The 22,444-nt window shown below is 37.5% G+C and overlaps 2 protein-coding genes across 5 annotated transcripts in view; one reads left to right on the top strand and one right to left on the bottom strand.

The window, feature by feature from the left end:
• Positions 1-54: 54 nt before the first annotated feature.
• On the top strand, positions 55-6,113 carry LOC124157413 (transforming growth factor beta regulator 1). Its single transcript, XM_046532105.1, has 7 exons — positions 55-289; positions 385-496; positions 1,464-1,601; positions 1,981-2,123; positions 2,241-2,386; positions 3,915-4,146; positions 5,407-6,113. The coding sequence occupies exons 1-7, from the start codon at positions 161-163 to the stop codon at positions 5,746-5,748; spliced, it is 1,242 nt and encodes a 413-aa protein (XP_046388061.1). The 5' UTR covers positions 55-160; the 3' UTR covers positions 5,749-6,113.
• A 1,582-nt stretch (positions 6,114-7,695) lies between these two features.
• The window catches only part of LOC124157414 (voltage-dependent calcium channel subunit alpha-2/delta-3), a 164,528-nt gene continuing 149,779 nt past the window's right edge, over positions 7,696-22,444 (bottom strand). For all 4 annotated transcript variants that reach the window (XM_046532110.1, XM_046532108.1, XM_046532107.1 and 1 more), the window contains 5 exons: positions 19,752-20,021; positions 17,336-17,471; positions 15,990-16,284; positions 14,658-14,919; positions 7,696-9,985 (listed from right to left, as the gene is read on the bottom strand). In XM_046532110.1, coding sequence (XP_046388066.1) covers positions 9,851-9,985; positions 14,658-14,919; positions 15,990-16,284; positions 17,336-17,471; positions 19,752-20,021 — 1,098 coding nt within the window. In that variant the 3' untranslated portion in view covers positions 7,696-9,850. The remainder of the gene's footprint in view (positions 9,986-14,657; positions 14,920-15,989; positions 16,285-17,335; positions 17,472-19,751; positions 20,022-22,444) is intronic.

Raw genomic sequence — 22,444 nt, forward strand, 5'->3', positions numbered from 1 at the left:
TAACATTTTCCTATGCATTTTTTGTGGTGACAAACGAAGGCCGAATGGCGTCTGCTATCATTTACGAAAACAAGTTGTGAAAACCTCTTCATAATTTCATTTTTGGCATTCTAGTAATGCGTAATAAATTCGCTATACACCATATTTAATAGGTCGTAAAATGTCTTATGTGTATGTCCCAACTGATGATTACCGGGATGCGAATTTAGAAGGCAGCAGCATGATGTTAAATGCCAAATACGAGAAGAAGTACAAGAAGTTGAAAAGATATGTTAAAAACATGGTTTTTGTGAGTATTGACTACCTTCGAGTTGAGAAAAGGAATAATTTTGGCTTTTTTATGCTTATAGCTACTATACAATCTTTATTCAATGAATATTTTAGGAAAACGCTGCGATTTGCGATCAAGTTGCTCAACTCCAAGAAAAACTTCTCATCGTGCACGAGGAAAGGCGATATCTTTTAAAGAAAATTTATCATCTACAGGCGGTGGCAGGTATGTGTTACCTAAGACCTTGAATCGAAATATTTGCCCTGGTTGGTGGTGAAATAACTCAGTATTACTGGATTCATTTCCATTTCAATTTGCCTTAATACTTTGTTCTTTGGCCCTTCAGAGCTCATTCCGTCTGAGAATTAACCTGATGCCTATTTTGAGATGCTGATTGAATCTGTTACTTGATCATTTATTTGAGAAATGTTTCAAATAAACATGTTATTGGAAGTAATATTTCTAATGTTTCCTATCTAACTTAACAATTGGTAGTCAGAGTACTTACCTCATAGTTTTCTAACTTAATTTTGAATTGATTTCACACTTTATTTATTTCACACACTCATTATTGCTTTCTGCAGAAGAAGTACTCTTGGTATCGGATTTTGTTCATTGTAACTTATGGTTGGGATATTTTTTCTGATTCCCTCGATTTTAGTTCAAAATACATTATTAGCGAACAATTTTTAAAGATTGCAAAAAAACCTGATATGATATTGTTTGTGGTGGTTGATAGCACATTTGAATTTTCGAACTGACGTACAGTTTTCAATTTCATTAGTATCAATATACTTACTATTTTACTCTTGTATTGAACATAGTGTGAACTGGATTGAGTCGAAGATACATTTGATAATTTTTTATAATAATGCTTGCTGGCAATACATTTTGAATACTCCCTCATTGGAAAAAATTTTCTATGCCCCTGATCTAAACAATGATGTGGTATTTTGCAGCGTGGTTTTGCTTTTCATCTTTTTAAATGTCAGTGAAAAATATTCCACTAAATTTCAACAAAATACCCAATATCTAAAAAAAACATTATCCGTTGTGTTGTCCGTAGTTCAAACCTGGTGAACTATTTTGTAGCTCTCTGCCAGCAATGCAGTTAAAGTTTTTTATATATGTCCTTATAATGATAAAAAGCCACTAAGCAATGGTCCATAATGACTACTCTTTGTTACCTCAGATATGGAAAATCAGCTTCAGTCTCAACAGTTAACTAGACCAGCATCAATCACCAGTACCCACGCACCATCATCTAGCCAAGAATCTCCGTCAGTTTCCAAGAAAAATGCTGCCAAGAGGAAATCTTCGGAAATCCCTGGTAATATTAATTCATTTGTCAGTGAAAAAATTCAAGTACTTTTCCCAGAGGCTCTTCCATTAGTCACTGAGTGAAACTATGAGAGTGGGTCAATGATTGTGAGTGCATGTTGAATTTTTCTGGAAAAACTTATGTAACTGTCTCTCCAAAGGATGTTATTATTGCCAGTGGAATGAGAAAAATTGTGGATGGTGATTGGTTTAATAACCTTCTCAGGTCCTTTATCCAATGATATGAACTCCTCAATCCTGGGATGATTGAAATTCTTACTTAATTCATTGGTTTCACAGAGTGAATGATTTATTTTTGCCGTGGGGAAGATGGGTGATCATGTTTGAAATGTTACTACTATCAATTTCTTATTGTTATTTCTGATAAGATATGGCAAAGCTGAACCCTAAAGTGAAAAAAACTGTGACGACAAAGATGAAGAAGATAGTTCAGCCTATCCCCCTTGATATCACTGGAAGGCCTGTGTTTCCTATCGTCCTCGGAGGATTAACTGTTCACAGCCTTGGAGAGGTAATCTATCCTAATGTTTTAGTGAAGTTTCAAACTGACATTTATCCCTACCATTGGTATACTTTTTGCCTCGAGTGCAGAAAAAAGAATTGTTTTTTAATCATTTCTTGCCCACAGGTTGTGTCTGATCGTAGTGGTTATCACACGGAAGAGTTTATTTACCCTGTCGGGTTTTGCTCAACAAGAGTTTATGGAAGCCTGAAAGACCCAGAAAGAAAATGTGTTTACACCTGCAAGATTCTCGATGGTGGTTCATCTCCCAGGTATTGCATTATCTCATTCAATTTATAGATATGGGGGTCATTCAATAAGTAATGCACCTTATTTTTTTTCACAGAACATATTTATTGGAAAGAGTCTGAATTTGGTGAAATATGCATCAACATGTCTTGTCGTTGCCCTATTTTTCTGCATAGTAGCCGTTACGTTCTAAGGCCCTAGCACCAACATTTTGGGGAGCATGTTTTCCACTATGGTAAAAGCTCTTGTCTTGTAGGCATAGCGATGCCGAGCGTGGCTGATCAAGGAGCTCTCTTTCTGCATCTCCTGAGGCTGTAACTTTCTTTACCCATCCCCCAACTTCACTCCCACCAACTGCAGCGTCGCCATTCACTGCTCACAAACGTTTATGGATGTTCACCACGGTTTCTTTTTCTGTACACAAAAATTCAATAACAGCATGCTGATTTTAACGTGAGTCGTATGTGGGCACCATTTTGACTCTACTACGGTTCTGCTATCAGCTAGAATGGTGTCAAACTTCATCAGCGCTGAGAACAAACATCAATTGTGAAGCACCGACAAGGACATTGATATATGTATATCAATGGCTTTTTAAAAAAATGTAGGGCATTACTTATTGAACGGCCCTTGTAGATATAGGAATTTGTTTTTCTCCCGAACCATAAAGGACTTAACCCTTAACCAGTGACGTAAAATATTTGTTACACTATCAGTGACATGCGGTCTTGGAGACCGCAATAAATCAAAAATTCATAAAATGTTGCAACGCCATTGTTATTGTTTTGTTTAATTTTTGTTTGAATGCTTAACTATTCTTAAACTTATATAAAAAATTTTACACTCCCAATACGAACCAATTTGTCATTAAAAATTGTGATTTGAAGCAGGCTCAAAAAACTGATGCCCAAAACACTTGAGTTATAATTATTCTATTTATACATCAATATGTCGCCAGATTAAAAAAAAGCCTTAAATGTTAAACTTGGAAGGCTAAGTAGTAAGTAGCTATGAAATTTATCCAGCTTATTCCTTTCTTGATACTTTCTTATGCTAGTGACGTACGGTCTCACAGACCGCTAATCGAATTGAAATTCAAATTTACAAAATTTAATAAAAGGCATCAATTTTAAAAGAAATAAAAAGCATCAATGCTTTTAAATCTGATCTAAAAAGGTACTTAAAATGTAAGTTATTCTATTTAATCAGTGATTATCTCATTGCCTCTTAATGTTAAAATATTCAATTGTATATGTATAATATGGAATATAATATGTATTTGATTATGACGTGCCTTCTATGTATGCATCTATGCATACAAAAGTATCAGATCTCCGGGAAAATGAAGATTTATTATTATATTATTATTATCCATTTCAAATATTAAAAATTCCTTTGTACCTACTTTTTGACAATTTTGTTAAAGTACGAATTGTTTTTTTGTGCAGTACCATAGAGTCAGTGTATACTTACTCTGTGGTAATACATACTCAAAATGAATGGTTTGTGTGAAATCCCCCTTCGCTTTTATGATTGAAAATTTTTCACCAGGTTTGAAATAGTAGCAGATAGTGATTTGGATGCGCCGTTGGTGGGGCATTCTGCTAGTCAGTGTCACTTGCTGCTCTTGCGCCACATCAACCGTGCGTTAGGTGTTGACGTGGTCAACATGAAAGGAAGAGGCCCAGAATTTTTTGGATTCTCTCATCCCACCATCCAGAATCTCATCCAGAGTTCCCCCGGAACTCGCAAATGCTCAAGCTACAAATGGATCAAATTTGAGGTACCCAAAATTTCATTCTGTAACTAAGAAATGACTTCATCTTCAAGCAATCTAATTTGAGAAAGTATGTCAGTCCAAACGAATCAATCGACAGAGGATTTTTCTAAGAATTTAATTATTTTAAAAAGCATCTTTCTAATTAATATTGTAATTATTATTGTAATAATTATATGGTAATTATTGCTGGTGAGGTATGAAGCCAGTGTCTCTAGTTTCATTTCTTAGAGTTTGGTATTATTGACAAATGGTGCAAGTCACTTGCTACAAGTTAGCTGTTTAGTTATTTGCGGCTGTCTACACATTTTCAAAACTAATTAAGGGTACTTACATAATCAATAGATTAGTTACTTAACATGTACTTTTCTGGCTTAAACAATGTTCTGTGACTACGTACATACGTTATGATTTCCCAAATTTAATGAGCTGAATGATATTAGACACATTATGGTTTGTGCATAAACTCTGTTTATGCTTTTGGTGATTTTTTTACATTCGCCCTCTGCTTGTTGATAAGCGTAGTATTTTCTTTCGGTTTTCACCTCTCTAACATGTAAGTTTGCCTCTGCAAATGAAACTTTCAACCCTTAAATATTTTCTCATTTATTGACAGGAGTAGTATTTTTGGAATACGAAGAGTTCTTGAGCCATGCGTAACACTGGTTCATATGAACTTATGTTATTCAACCAATTTGCTTAACACCGGTTTATATGTCTTATATTATTCATCCACTTTTTTTATCGACTATGCCGAGTTTTTCCTGGAGTCCTGATCAAGGAAATAATTATTAATCCATGGTAAAGCTGAGGTTCAAAAGTTTATTATATTGTATTATTTAAATTTATTATTTTTTAGAATATTATTTAAAAATTTATTAAAATTTATTGTACAGTATTTTTCTTTGCCCTGAATAAGGCGAATAAATGTGTCCAAAATTGGCTTCAGTCTGGATTAAGGATTATTTCCTTGATCTAGGCTTAGCATAGTTGTTAACACTGCAGTTTGGAAGGATGAAAATCATGTCAACCTCAGTGGTGGCAGGGTAAAGTCCTAGCCTGACAAACAAGGGGTCCTAGGTTTGAGTCCCATCTGGACAGCTTGCTCCTATTAGGGGCATGGTTATTTGTGTACGTTAAAATTGTTAATGTGTTGAAAACCTCGAGGTAAAAGGTCATAAAGAGCGTTTATGCTGGTATGGAAATAAAGAAAAACTAGAAAAAAGTGTGCAGCTTATGTTTTGTTCCCAATGCTCATTCCCACAGGTTAGCAGGACGGGAGAAACGCCCCAGGGGGCTGCAGAAAATGAGGCGTCCCTCAGCTTTGAGGCATTGCAGCGAAGCATTGGATTCGCTCGATCTCAGCGCCTACTATCCAGTCCCTCATCATCGTACGGCAAGGAGAGCGTGAGTGGTTGTGGCTCATCTGCGATGAAAGAGGAAGACCCGGACATGGAGGAGGAAGATGTTGAAGAGGATGGAGAGTACGACGGGGATATGGGCGACGAGAACGTAATGACTTCGGGCCTCACCGGATTGCACAGGCAGAAACTCATGCTCACGAGCAACTCTCCGGGGGCGACGTTGAGGGATCTGCTAATGTCCTGACACTCGGACAGCGACGAAGGGAGCCAGTCGCAAAGCTTTGAGGACAACATGTTTCTTTGAACTCCTTGTGTGATCGTGAACTGCTCTTTCGAATGGAGCTGCTCAAAAAGCTCCAAAGAGCCGACAAAACAAACTCGTATGTGATGCATCTTGTATGTGTGGTTGTTAGGGAGTGCTGAATGTGTTTGTGACTGCAGTGATGGTTAATTCTTTGGTGAATATTCAAAATTTGGATTTATTCATCCAATTCCCTAAAATTATTGTTTTAATTTATTGCGCATGCTTACTCAACTGGATGTCATGTGTGTTGGGAGTTGGTCGTGCATTGTCATTTAAGAGAGAGTAATAAATATTCGAGGATTAAATATTTGGCTGTTTTTGATGTAGTATTTCGGGTCCTATTTTTATCTCCTCCACAGAGAGAAATTCTGGTGTGAAGGCTAAGAGGTGGCTTTTGCAAGCTTGCCCATTGCTCCTTATTCCATCAGCAACCCTGAAAAAATTACACACTGAATAGCAATGTGATTGTCCCTATGTCCGTACTTTCACTTTTATCCTGATGCATGTCCAACAGATTTTTGAAACTTTATACAAAAGCAAAAATTCCTTATAGAACTGAGTTACACCCATTCCTGATTTTTGGTATAAGCATACATGTGTTGCATCCATCAAAATTGCATCAATAATAAAGAAATTGGCCAATGGTGTTTCTTCCCTCACTCAAAGGCTTCGTTGGAATACCAGCCCATCCATTTAGTGCATTTTGTTTTTCCCACACGGCACCATCCCATATCAGACGTTATATTTACTCATGGCATGATTAATGTATTGAAGAATAACAGCATTTTCAGCCCACATCCTTACAAAAAATTTGGCCTTAAGATCATTTTCTTTCACAGTTGCACAGGGTGTCTTAGTCGATTCCTGATGTCACAGCGGAAGGTAATGTAATGTTGGACTTGTCATGGCATGTAGTGGGAAGGTATGTAATTTTATACTTCTTCAAACGTTTGAAATACCATGTATATACCCAGTTACAAACTTCATGGGAGCAATAAATGTAATTGCCATATTCATTCTTTGAAATAATACTTGCTGGTGACCGATAATTTTTTTTCAATCACGACCCAATTCAGCCATTCTCTCATTACTGTAAAAGAAGAAAACTCGAAAATTGCCATTCACTTTTCATGATTTGGTGATGCCATGAAATATCTGGTGTAGCATGCGTCATCATCCATTGCTACGCATAGGCATGCATGTAGGCATTGCATGTTGGTCCACAGGAGACTTGCACATAGTCATAAGGCATTGGTCTAGAGGTTGACCCTCTATGAGAGAATGCCTGGGACCGGGAGTTTATAAGAGGGTTTTTTGCCCATCCCCGGAGGGAGATTAACCCAGGAGAGGGCACCCGGCAAAATGTAACATATATTAGAAGGTGTGCGGGGTGTCATCGACACCTCAAAGAAAATTTTTTTTTTCCTCTTTCCTTGGAATGATATACATAGTTATTCTGCGTTCTTTTTTAAATAGGTCCACCGAATAACTTGATACTAACAATTATTCTTATTAAATAAAGATGAACCGTGGGGTGATATACACCTGGCATGCCCTTTCCCATGTTAAAAGGACATACTGAGCAAGACTGAGCAGTGCTGAGTGGTGACTGCCTGGGGAGATATTGGTAAGTAAATTACATATATGTCATCCTTGGGATTAAATTTCTTAAATATATGCAAATATAGTATTTAAGCAATAAAAATGAAGATGATTCCTAAAATTTATCTTACCAATATCTTTCATCAGCCATATGATTAAATTCATGTGGTGGATAATGTTCATTTAGTTGTAATGGATTTTTTTTTGGACTCATTGGAAAGAATGGCAATCACAGACTTTATCTCTTACTCAAATTTCAGGTTACTGATTAAAATTTTTATCAGCTTAATTTTCATGCATCATTTTATTTACATAAAATAATTAACTGCATGTATCTCACCAATACATAATTTCATAGACATTTGTAATGTTCATAATAATAATTTCATCAGAGTAAGTGTGCAGCTACTTCATATCAATGTTCAAAAAGTGCAAATTTACAAACTCTATGTAGCAATTGTGGTATGGCATGCAATAGTCGACTGATTTTTTTTTTACCCTGAGCAGAAACTTTGCAATACCAATACACAGTTGTTCCATAACAAGCAGTCATAGGCTTAGCATCAAATCGCATATTTTGCCATGATTTTAAAACCAATCCGCAAATGCCATAAGGAGACTCAGGCTTTTCATGAAACAAGGAAATAAATTTCACAATTGAATTGAAACATCTTTTCAACAAGCTCACAGAATATTATATATATGATTACGCTGTCAGGTAGAGAGATGAAATACCAAATAACTGGGATACAAAGTTTGCTTATGAGGGTCTGTGTTAAACCTTATGTATCTGACTTAGCAGAAAGTCAATTAAAAATACATAGCCATCACAGAATTGAATTCTTTACCCCAATGGACTTCAATAATAAACTAAGTAAAAACAACTTACAGCAATGGAAAAAACATCATTTCGTATTATGTTAACCAAAGGAATATTTTTATCATTAATTTTTATGGTACAAGTATCTTCTGATCATTTGATTTTTACCTAACGGGCATGATACTTTCAATTTGTAAGTTAGGTGAAGTAATCAAATTCATCCTTCTCAGATTTAATATAATGAAGATCTCAGCTATAGCTTCCTCATCAGTTCTTAAAGAGGTTATAGGTTGAGATTGACAGCTTTTACAAATTTGACGTGGCTATTTATGGATGTGCATACATATATAATTCAACGGATTTAATACCCTCAATGGTGGAAGACTTGTGATAAATCACAAGTTCAACTGAAAAGAAACAATAGACTCTTGAATACTCAAAAAGTATCACCTCTTCATTAAGGTGACCAAATCTTTGATCTATGACTCATTGTATGATTAGTCAGATCAATAAGGTTACACTGCATGAGATCAGATAACAACATACACAATATTTCAAAGCCTCAAGTGGATTTAACCAGTGCATTCACATTAACATTTCACATTCCCAACTTAGGTGGGAGATCAACACGTAATCATACAAATTACAAACTTAAATGTGAAGCTAAAAAACAAAAGTTTTTCATCCACTCGTAGTTATATTTTTTCTCATAACGTATATGTATGCATACACCACTCTTTTAAAAACATTATCAATTGCATGTTTGCATGTAATGCTCCTTATAATTACCAAAATGACCTTATCACAGACAACAAGTCCAGAGACTCCATCACTTGCTCAATAGATAGACCCATGAGCTTGTGAACATACAATGTCAGACAAATCATTGGCCTAGCTAACTATTAGGAATGAAGCTATCCACATACTCGCTCGTCACCGCACAAAAATCAAGACACATCTCTTTTAAAAAAAGTTGATGTGCTCAAAATAATTCAACACTCGACTGTAATTAATAGATAACAGTAATGGGAAGGATAACATTTAACCATTAAAATCCAGGGGAAATAAACATCCTTGATAAAAGCTTGCAGTCAACTGAAAACAGCTTATACACAGATTCTTCATGCGTACATAAAAAGGCTACACTTTTTTATTGCTTGGTGCAATCATGATAAGAGAAACGATAGCCCATTGACCAGAATTACAACAAAGACCTCTTCGTCCTCAAATATTTTTCCACGGCCACTTTAAAAACCCACTATTTTTTTCTCCGATTTAAGTGCATTTGAACAGTTGTGCAGAAGTTGTTTCATCCATACACTTCAACTGCTTTCCAGTTTCTACATGTAACATGTCACAGACGCAAAATTATCAGGTTCCAAGACCAACCCCCTCAAACAGCGAGTGATTTCAAGAATGTGATCCGTTGGAGGTTTCTTTTTTAACAGTTGTTCAACATGTTGCAGTGCATCTCCCAAACAAGAACAAACAGGATTATAACAACATTTAAAATGGCACATAATGAGATATCTTTTGTATATTTTAAATCCACTTAAATAGCAGCACACTCATGCCCACATCATGCTCACATCTGTCACTTAAAGCCACTGGGAAGGAGAATCAGCAAATAATGTGGCTTATCGAGTTTCCAAAAGTTCTCACAAATAGGAAGAACAGAAGCTGAACAGCAGTGATATGGAGAAGATGGCTTGGTTTGAGTTGGGACCCCCTGCCACAAAGGGTTATCTCATTTTCCTGGAGGAAGATAGAATAGAAACGTTTGCCAATGTCCGTTAATCTATGGAAAAATTCTACAGTATAAACACAACAGGTAGCATGCAGATACTTTACTGTCAAGCAGGTATTGTGAACCTTTTGATAAGCTTGTGGAAGGTGAGCAGAAAAGTTACATTTTCCGAAGAAAAACCACTTTTGAGTTTTCACCGTGAAACTTAAAGAATCCTTTCCTGCCGCCACCGAGAAACTCAGTGAAGAAATGTTGATAATAATCTTTTGGTAAGGTTAAAATGATACAGGATGAAAAGCAACTGGTCACGATTTAAACCCATGCGGTTTTTTCCCGCACGGATGAAAAAGTGTAATGAGCAAGGAGCGTGAGCCTTGGTACTATTGCCATGGTACAGGGCAGCCAAGGCAGGCCCTGGGTGACATATTTCAGGGGGGGCGGCAAAATTTTAAAACTTTATTTAAAGAGTTATTTAATTTACCTAATAAATTATTTAACAATAATTATCCCAGTGAGAAATGGATCATCGAATCTACGTCGAATCTTCGTCGATTCGACGACTATAGATCGATATGTGGTCGATGTCGATTTTATTTGTTCAATCGACGATTTTTCGACGTGTTACTCTCATTGGTCAGCGGGGCCAGCGTGTTGATTGGCTGAGGGGGGGACATAGTGATGTTGTGACAAAGTCTTAAAATTAACGGTGAGACTCTATTAAAACATATGTGACACAAATAATAAAGCTAAAATTAAATAATTATTTTATTAATTCATACACATTAGTCTTAATCTCGGAGAACAATCTTTGATTCCTTTTCATTCTGTAACTTTACCGGAAGCGCATGGCGTTGAAGCTTTAAGGCAGTCTCCAACAGTCTCTACCGTCTCTACTAATCTTTGGACTCTGTCGCTCTGATAAGCCGGTTGAACCGTGAGAAACCTGTTTCGGTTGCTGTTGGTGTTTCGTTTCGTGTCATTTCGATACCTTCAGCCTCGCGTCATAGATATCAACATCTCACATTTTTTTCTCAAGGGTTTCTGATTATTATTGAAGATAAATACGAAGGACTTGAGATTACAATTCACCATAATAAATTTGAAACAGTCTAATTATTTGAGCTGTCATTTGTTTAGACAATTCGTGCTCGAGTGAAATCCGTCGTTGGGGCAGCAATAATGCTCTTTATTAGCCGAAAAGATGTATATTTCCGTAATTATTACTAGGAATCGCAGGTAAGAAGACGGTATCATGTCGACATAGAAAACACTTCGATGACATCGACATCGAAAACACGTCGATGACGTCGACGTAGAAAACACGTCGATTTTCGGACCATATAGACATCGATCGATGTGTTGCCATCGACGTTTTATCGATGACTACTTCGACGTCGAATCGACGGCCATTCGATAACTCGTTTCTCACTGGGTATTATTGTTAAATAATTTATTAGGTAAATTATAATATTGATAAAACTTCTTAACCCGGTAACGCCTGAATTAAAAAGTTTCTGCGATTTTTGTGGTAATCATATGTTTTAATACGAATGAAATTCTGAGTCATTCAGTGCAAATTTTATTCTTTTATCTCTAATAGCTACCGAGATACAGCCTGGTACCATATGGTACCGCTAGGCGCTTAAGGGGTCAAAAAATCGAAATTTGAAAAACTTTTCGGAAATCACATTTTTAAGCCAAAAACGTTAAATATTATTACTTTCCGGAAAATAAATTCATTTTCATCCATAATTACGCTCAAATATCGATAATATTCAATTAATTATTAAATATTATTGCTATATAAAATAGAAGTTATGTATAATTGACGTAGAAATCAAGAATAATATGATTTTAGTGTTTCACTCAGTCGTTGCCGCACATGGAAATGAACAAAGCTGTCACTGCATTGCATTTAAAGTATTCTGTTCTTATTCTATTGGTTCAGTTTTCGGTAGCACACCGTCCCTACTGGGGATTGGAGTTTATTTGTTGGTTGTGCCCGTCGAACCTATCAGGGGCATTGGAAAGAAGATAGGCCGCTGTCAGTTGAATGCAATCTTTGAAAGTTGAATCAATTACAAATCTATTTCTTTAGCCAAGTACCCCATTCCAGTCGCACTTCTGGTAAATTGAGCACGTCCTTGATATTTTAGGGGATCCTTGTATCCAGCTGTGATTATACTACTGGCCATCGGAACTCAAGCTGAGTTATGTTTTTTCACGATTTCCGCATCAGCATCCATGCTTTAGGCGTCATTGCATCCAGAATCCAAGTAAAAATGGGCCACGAACATTTTGTCACCCCGCACCATCTTTCCCAATTCCTTTTTCGTAGGCTTTCACATTCCTGAGTTTTACGAAGTAGCAATCTGAGTTATTGATGCACCACATTTTCTAGCCAAACCTAATTAGCCTCCCCCGCATGAATTGCTAACAGCCATGTCTTCCAAAAGAGAACATTATCCACTCATTGAAACTCAAGGACTGCTTTTCTGTGAAATAGCCGCCGAATCTTTCTTTTGCCATGCCCATAAAAGGGCGCATTTTCCATATCTTATATGATTTATCCATAGCGGTGTAATCACCGCAATGAATAAACCTACGAAGTTGTAGAAATCTGTCACGTCTCATTGTGTAATAAACAAGATTATTTCCGGCGTTTAGTGCTGCCTCACAATAGTGCCTTTTACTGGGAGTCGTTTTATGCCAACTTATAAAAAGAATTGCAACAAATATTTTCAGTACCTCATGTGTTATATTTGGGTCATAACAGTTGCAGGATTGTACACACCTATTCGACTCTAACACCTAGTATGTAAGGACATTTTCGTCAAAGAACAGTTCAAATATTCTAGTTGGGGATGCTTCATGAAACAGTGAGTTGGTAATCAGGATTAGGTACGAGAAATCCTTTCGTGCTTTACGATCTCTTCATCATCAAAAATATGTCCTTCCTCCCTATTTTTATACCTTTTGGGTGCTTTACGGCTCTGTCCAGTTTCACTACACTTTTGAAAATTCTCAGACATTTCTTGAGATAAACTCAGCTGACTGTCCACCTTTTCGAACAACAACTTCATGTTCGAGCAAAATTGGCGTCCACTCGTTATATTTACTCAGTCAGAAGCAAGGTATTCATCCTCTCTTTGTAGCAGCACATACTATATTATAAGCAGTATGTGTAAGTTATTTCGGTTTTACTAGCACATGAAAGTGTGAAAAGTATCGGAGTATGATTGAGATACGTTAGACAAAAATTAGGATTACGCTGCTCTTGTCGAAGTGATGCCTGTCGCGTGGTCGTCTCTCGCCGCCAGCCGTCATTGAATTTTCCACTTAGCAAGCCCCCTTATTCCCCATCATACCCCCTTCCTAATTGAGTACACCGATACTCTTCCTATTCATGTTTTTATAAATAGGATTCAGGTATGCAATTATACCTCCCACTCCTTAAGTCCTCGTGAGGGTACGAGATTCTGAAAAAATGCGGACAATTTAGGGCCTTATGTACTTGGATGACGTCCTTATAACAAAAAAATTAATTTATGTACACATTTAATATGCGTTATAACGTTTAAATAACGCAAAATTTATAATATACACGATGAAAAATAAATAATTGTAAAATAAAGAACTGTTAGAAAACGAAAACAACAGAAATATTCGTATTTACGCTTTCCGCCAAAACATGGTAGTGCAAGCGCCTAGCGGTACCATATGGTACCACCAAAATGTTTTGCATCATAGCATCCCAAATATTAGGCTCATATACAAAAACCATACTTAATATGAAATGTACATGTTATAACAATCATAATTACATAAAAACATCTTCGTATTACGAGTACATAAGACGCGAGTAAAGAAAATCGAAATGTTTGCACTAAAAATTCCGTTTTTTTCGCATAGCTGAAAATTCTCAATTTTCAAACGGCTCTAAATACGTTAATTTCAGCTTTAAAAAAGCAAACTTTTCGGTAAAATGTAAATAAAAACATTCTTATTATGTTTAAGCTCTCAAAAACCCAAATAAATTACAACAAGTGACAAAAAAGTCACGTTTAGCATTGCGCTACCGGCTGGTACCATATGGTACCGCTAGGCGTTAACGGGTTAATAGAAAAAATAATGTGAGTACCATATTTCTCCTAAATATATAGTCCCCCTCCTCTAATTTTGAGGCTTCAGTTTTGGGAAAAATTTGAAAAATGCATAGGAACATACTCCCCCACCCCTTTACTTTTACCACAGGCATTTTTGGAAAAAAAAGGGGGGGACTATATTCAGATAAATACGGTAATTTCAACTTAAGCATCTCAAAAAATAGCTTATGAAAGTATTTTATTTTAGAGGTAGCAGGAGGGGAATCAGGGGAAGGAGAGGCAGCAAACTGATCTTTACCTCCCAGACAAAACTCCCAGTTCTGGCCGTACCATGTGAAATCAAGGAAATGGATAGCTTAGAGGTCTGAGGAGTGGCTCGGAAAGCCTAAGGCCAGTGGTTTGATTCCCAGTCCTGGGAAGTTTTTCTCATGGCAATTCGTATGAATAGAACACCTGGATATGCACCTCTGCATACCTATGTTTTCCACACTCTAAATATTGCATAAAATTCTCCACCACCATAAGGCAAGTCTAAGAGGAAAAAAAGTGAATGAGATTTACACAATATACTTACATTAGGATGACTGTTTATACAAACTCCATGATTTCTTCGAGGAAGCTCTCCCACAACACGAAGCTTGTGGCATGCCAATGTGTTATTGTAATCGATTTCTATTGGCCTCACCGTCAAGTCGCCAACTTCAACGTCTTCCTCCTCATCGTCATCATAGCCCTTTGGCGGTAAAGTTGTAGGCATGGTGCCGCGATCAGGGCAAAGATCATCAACAACCACTAATATTAAGTTGCTCAGGGTGATCGCTTGGACAACAAAGGGCCTGTAACAAGTAAAGAATATAGGATTAGGAGATATACAGGAAAAAATTGACCTAAAATTAAAATGAATAATTTATAAATGGAAATTAATATTTACGAAGATATTTGTACCTCAAATGTGATTGTTAAAATGACTGTATATTTTGTACGTTTTCCAAATCAGTGCTGACCGCGATTGCATCATGCACTCCTGCTTGAATGTGAATATGTACTTTCAAATTGTAGTTTTTGAATGAGATTACGATTATTGAGTTTCTTTTTCTGATTATGATCTGTCCAAGTTTTTGTAAACTTATTGATCCTCGGAAGGAAAAGTCCTAGAGGAAATATACTATGTATGTACTGTATAAACTCATGTAAGAGACGTACATTTTTTCTCAGAATTTGCAGGTGAAATAGGGGTCATCTCTTACACGAATTTCTTATCTTCCCCACCTCCCTCCCTTTCCCTGTCTTGCCAATTAATTTCCATTGTGCTAAGGGTCTGATTTAAAAAAAAATCATCTCCAAACGAGGATTAGCCAAGTGCTACCTGCTAGCAGCCTGCATCACAGCGGCGCACATATCCTCGCCCCAAGGTCACCTCACACTGCAGCAGCGGGAACCAGAATGACATCACACGGGCTTTTCCCAGCATTCATACTTAGCCGTTGCATTTTCGCGTGCTTGAAAATTTCCCCTTTTCATTTAATCAGGAAAAATAGATATCGTCATTTAAAAATCTTAAAGTTTGAAATGAGTACTCCACGAGTAATAATCTTTTGACTTGGTCAATAAAAAAATAATATGAAACCACCCTATTGGAGAGCAATAATGCCTCCTTTGATCGACACTCAATCTAGCAGAGAGCAGTCACAATTACACAAGTAACAGTGTAAAAACTTGGTGCCGTAGAAGAAACCTAACTACAGTTTAGAAATAATCATGCCTATTTTACCCTAAATAAGCTCGAAAATTTAAGTCAACAGAAAATAAATAAAATAATGTTCCCCAGTGTATGTACTTGATGTATTTCAATGAACGATTGATTGCGGCTGAACACGTATAGACTCTAGAAGAACAGCCATCTCACCTGATGCAGTGGTTGGATGGCATCATGTATGGGTTTTTCTTGTGCCCCTTGTCGCTGGTGATGAGTTGGTGCTGGAGCAAATACAGGTCAACCTCTTGGTCACAAGGCTGAGGCCTCGTCCTGTTGATGAGCAAGGCATTGAGGGGGCTCTTGTTATTCCCCATGTCCCCTCCATGGTGTGACGAGCCTCCCCCATGACCCCCACTCCCCTCGTCCATGCTGACCTGGCTGTCATCGTTGTGGGCCGTGTTCGATCCACCAATCGAGTCATCCTGATTCTCATAACTCTCAAAGTCTGAAAGACGATGGCAGGAAACTCAAATGTAAAAACTCTTCCAGTTAAAAATAAAAAAAATCAAATCACTTTTATACGAGATGCTTTTTGGTGAATGAACTCGTGATCTGTAAATTTCAATATGGAATAATTCCTGTGCACTATAACTGTGGCAGATTAATCTTATTTTACCTTAATGGCATAATAGCTTTAAAGACCAATTTTATACCAAATATCCAATGAATTTATTCTTTAAACAAAGGTTTTAAGATTTATTCTGAGACAAATGAGCATTCTTAGATTTGCTTCCAAATTAAAAAAAATAGTTTTTGAATATTAATAAAGGAAAAAAGTTGATATATAAGCTAATTAAATAGCCAAGGAAACGAAACCTTAGGCCAGCCCAAGGGGTTAAATTCTCATGCCCACGTCTAATAAGTCCGACATTTTTTCGTCCAGACCTCAGGTGGGACAAAGAAAAGAATGGAGGCCCCACAGTGATAGGAGCCCGCTGATGGCTATGGGATACTAGCGAAAACAGATTTAATGCTCCCAGAGAAACAGTAGATCATCCTATGAGTAGAACGATCCAGAGATTTTTCATATGAAAGCACCAAAAACGTTTAAATTTCTTATTAATATTTTATTGGATCAAGAGGAAATGTGGCATACCTCAACTAGTTAACATGTTGACCATCGTGCCTTTCATAGTGACCGGCAATGAAATTTCCCATGACACAACAGAGATCAGCCACGGATGGATGAAATACCTCAGGATATCCGATGCCACAAGTCACAGTGATTGATTTTATAACCATGGATAGTGCCCATTGACCACAGTCTTTAAAATTGTTGTAAAATTCATTTTAGATCAATTTTCAATGACAAGTCTACATGTCATGAACCACAAATAACCACGGATGATGGCAACTGATAAAAAAACACCTATGGTATCACAGGAAGTGCACTAAAACACAAGGGCAGTCAGCATGTTAAGTGGTAGCATACATTAGTTAAATACACCCTCTCTTCTCCAGCAACTCAAATTAAATGAACAAGATCTTATGCTCACCATCGTCAGATGAAGAGAAAGCACGGACATAATCTGGTAGGTAGGCCCATATCAAGTGTTTCAGGCTTATCTTTGAGAGGAAGGTCATGAACTTCTCCACCATTGCCTGCATCAGCCAGACAAATAGTCGGAAAGGCTGTAAGAAAAGCAATACATACTTTGCTATTAAGAATTTTCAGCACAGGAGAGATGCTCTACATCCTTGGCTCTCTAACTAAAAAAAAAGATTAAAGTTTTAAGTGGGAGAGTAGAGAGATAGAACCTTTTCAAGTGAAATATTTCCCAAGTGAAAGAAACAACTTCCTAAGTATATTTTTTGAAAACTATAGTCTGTTGGAATAATGGCTGAAAATTAAAACTCTGCAGTTGAAGTAGAGCCATAACTCCCTAATTTTTTCTATAATATCAGTTAATTACAGCTCTAAAGATATCATAAAATATGACTTGACTCTGAATCCTTATTTGCAAATCATTCCCTTAGAGACCATTTGTTAGCCTATAAATTTATGCAAAACCATCATCATCAAATGTGAACCATCTTAAAAAAATAAAGTGACAGGTAAAACTAAAAACCATGAAGATTTTTCTTCTATGTAGTACTCATAATTTCTAAGTGTGATGCACTCATGCACAATGCTCAGTTCAACCTTTGCATTTTATCTGCTTGTCTCCAAAATTCAAGAAAATATAACACTCACTCGTGTAGTAGGTACATCCACAAAACTTAGGGTACTGAAATTCATATTCTCGGAACAATTAAAATTTGCATGCAGCGTTATCGTTTCACTTACTTACAATTTGAATTTTTAAGACTAATACTTAAGATAACTAATATCGGAGTCTAAAATCATATTTTAAACTGTTTCTTGAGGAAAAAAAATTATGTGATACTTGCCAGGACCCCCATTCTCTCCTGCATAAGTTTGTCTCCCACCCCTCCCTAAACATCTCACGGGGTTATCGGATGTGTCCTAGTACAGGGTGGGGCAGCATAACTTTCTTTTTTAAAAACTTAATAAAACGCATTGTACGAATCAGAAAATTTTAATTTGGTTTTTACAATATAGGTGGATACCTAAAGTTTTGTTTAAAATAGTCTTGAAGATCAAATCATGTAGGTTACGTCCTCCATTCTTGATACATGTAGTATACTGATTTCTGGTATTTGTTCTGACCTTTTCAAGCATAGCAGGCGTTATGTTGGCAATTTCTTCCTCGATGTTGTTCTTTAAATCTTGTACGGTCCTTGGACAGTTCACATAAGCATGGGATTTCAGAAAACCACATAGAAAAAAATCAAGGGGACAAATCGGGAGATCAGGCTGGCCACTGGAAATCGCCCCTGATTGAGATAAGGTGTTCTGGGAACTGTTCCCTCAAAATAGCCATCGATGCTCTTGCAGTGTGCGCTGTTGCACCGTCTTGTTGGAACCAAATGTCCCCAGAGTCCAATCCATTCCGCCGCGGGAAAAAGAATTCCTCTGACATTACTGTTGGGTTGCGATCACAGAACATCCACTCGAAAAGGAGGCCTCAACGGCAAACGCACCCTCCTCACTATTCCAACGCATGATGGTGACGGAACTGTGCTTCGATAAAACTTCATAGCACTGCCTGTCGAACAAGACCACAAGCGCTCTGCTATGACACCAACCGACCGAATGCCGCACATTACAAAAAAGGAAGTTATGCAGCCCTACCCTGTACTTGATAATAGGGTAGTTTCCTTCATCAAAGAAAACGAAATGCATCGATTGCTATTCAATACCCACCATTAGGGTTTTCATAATATAAAAATTATTTGGTTTTAGAAATCCCAGTTTAGACCAATGGCAAGGGTCAATTTTAACCTCATTTGAAAAAGGCCAGATTGGCACCCATGCGATTCCACTCCATGTGACGTCACAGGGACCTAGTTTCTACACGAGAGGATAGGAGTTTTACATCGTCTGAGATTACCAATTCATGCATGAGGCACAGAGCTCAGGAAAACATCTCTTAATAATCACTTATTAAAATTGTCTAGGTTGGAAAGTTTCCTTCGTTTGATACGGTAGTAATAATCCATATTTAAGCCAAGCGCCACCTGCTAGCATCCTGCGTCGTATCAGCGCTCAAGCCTCGCCTCAAGGTCACCTCACAGGGCGGCAGCGGGAACCAGAAATACATCACACGGACTTTTCCCATCATTCCTACTTAGCCATCGCGTTTTCGTGTGCTTGAAAATTTTCACTCTTCATTTAATCGTGAAAAATAGATATCGTCATTCGAAAATCTAAGAGCGTGAAATGCGTACTCCAAGAGTAATAATCTTTCGATTTAGGCAATAAAAAAATAATAGAAAACCACCCTATTAAGGGTATTTATAAGTGATGAAATGAAAGGGTGAAATAGAATGTGCGAATGGAATACTTACCCCTGGTGGAGGGCCAGGAACACTGGACTGGGCAGCTGCCTCATTGGGCCTAAAGCAGACCGCTTGGTAGTCATAGATATGAATGCGGTTGTACACTCCTTCCAGCACCAATTGCCGCATGATATCAGGTTTGACGTCTCCAAAGAACATTCCAGTGTCATTCATGGATCGAGTACTGACTACAACGTATCCATTGTTGTCAAGGGCAAAACAGGACAGATCTTTTCCAGGGGCACAGGTACGAGTGCAGGAGCTAAGGGAATCAGCACACTGCAAAATAAACATTCAGTTATATCCAACCTATCCAATATTTATTACATATGTACATATATTTATTTTATTCCCATACCACCAAAAACAGCACATGGAGGGCTTTAACATTGGGGTTTTCAACAAATTTGAAAATTGTCATATTTGACAGTTTATAAGATGCACCTTTTTTCCTAAATAATAGCTCAAAAAAATCACCTGCATCTTAAATGCGAAGGTAGAACCTCCATGGGTTGGAGTTCAATACTGACTACGTTATGTTTACTAATACATATTTATTGTTTAATTGAAGAATGTCATAGTTTTCATTGTTTTTATTAGGCTCATTGCTATTATGTGTTTGTTATTTCATTATTGTCATTCATGTTATTCATTGTTATTTATTGTTAATTTATTTTATTATATATTACTTTCATTTTGTGCCCCTCTGCGATATCGAAAGAGTTGGGCGCGAGACATCGAACAAACTAGATCATATCAACACAATCAATCTCTTTAAATGTTTCACTTTGATTTATGTGATTGTATAAGATCTAAAAAGAATTAACTTCAGTTGTCCGAGAGCCACACATTTGCGTAGACTTTTTCTTATGTGTGCCAAACAGAAATGAGGGTGCATCTTATATTCCATCAAATATGGTACATGTGCACAAACAACTAAACCCTAGATAGGGGTAACCTATCCAGACGGGACTCAAACCCATGACCTCCAGTTTGGCAGGCAAGGGCTTTACCCCACCACAACCGAGGCCGGTATAAACGGACAGGATGCTGCACAAATATGTATACTCAACAACAATTTTTCCATACTGAACAACATTACTTATTGTTAGTTGACAACGGAATCAAAAGAAATACATGGTTTATCGTTTAAAATGCATTTGGATCCGAAAATATCCGACACCTGAAATCAAGTATTGGATCCGCATCCGAAAAATATCCTAGATCCGTGCATCCGTATCCCAAAGAAAGGCGCCAAAAGGACGACAAGTTAATGTCCCATCCAATGGTCTGAGTGCCCCTCCCCAAGGCACTCCAGCATGGATCGGGCAGCCTCTGAAAAATCTTTGCCAGCCTATCCCCACTCTCTTCCTATGAATTAATGAAACCCAGTGGCGCCGACTCCATGGGACCTGAGGGGGCCCGAGCCCCCCCAAAAATTTGTTATTCATGTGAGGGAAAAATGCGTCAGGCTTGTCAATTTTCCCAGGAGTGTCCATATAGCAAAATTCGAGTTATCAAGGTTCTAATGTTGATCATATGACTCTTCTAAAATGCTCAAAAAACTTAAAACTCACTACTTATAAAATTTCCCAGGGCAAGATCCCCAGCTTGGGCTCCCCAATATTTTTTGTGAGCCGGTATCCCTGATGAAACTGCACCATTCTTTTAAGATAATCACGTAAATTTGAAGCTCATTCTGTGTAGGAATCACTTTAATTTCTTTCCTATAGGATGTCCAACAAGATCAAAACCATACTGATGACATGATTGGGGGAGCTTTGTGGTCCATTCATAACTAGCATTGGGCTACTGATCGAATGGTCCCATATTCAAACCTTGGGTGAAGTCATAGGACATCCCACACAAAAATTCTCGAAGTGCAATGTAGCCTAAGGAGAGGAACTGGCTGCACCCACCCTGAATGTGTAAAATTCACAAGTCTGTGCCTCAATATCGGTTGAGCTCTATCCTCACCTATCTGAAGCAACCTTCAGGAAGAACCACTGCATGAGTGATAGTGTGCAAAAATATGCCAGGGATGATAGAACACATAAATGTCATACTCTTTCAAAAAAGGGAACAAAACTGTTAAATCTATCCCGAAATTTCTGTTCATAGGTCCGTACACTAGGGCAGATCGGAAAAAATCAATTTTGTCAAATCCATCTGGCCAAATGAAAAAAAGTTGTGGGACTGATAAAAAATAAGGCCTGAAAAATTTTGGACTTCTAGGTGAACCCAAGACCCTCACTCAAATCCAATTTAGGGGGGGAATGTCAAAATTCGAATAATTTAATATTTTATGGTCATTCCCATAAAGATTTTGCCGAGTTACTGACCATTAAGGAAAAATTTCATGCATTTCAACGTATCTGCCACCATTTAGCCACAAAAATGCCAAATTCGAGTCCACATCTGCAAACAAAATACTCCAGTGCCCACGCAGCATTGTGGATACAAGAGCGGCAGACTGCTCCCATCCCCTCCCCACTTGCTTCTCCCCCTCCCACGCCTTGCATACAGCAAAATTCATCCCACTTATGCTGCTAGGAGGGCGTTCATTTTTGATAATATAAATCAGAAGATGATAGAAGGAAAAAAAGGATGCGTAGTGAGATGACTAGTCCCTTATTTGGCGCCTCGTCCGCGTGGACTTGCCAAATGGATGTTACCAACTTTTAGAGAAGTGATGTTGTTTT

This window comes from Ischnura elegans, chromosome 4, assembly GCF_921293095.1.
Source record: "Ischnura elegans chromosome 4, ioIscEleg1.1, whole genome shotgun sequence".
NCBI lineage: Eukaryota > Metazoa > Arthropoda > Insecta > Odonata > Coenagrionidae > Ischnura > Ischnura elegans.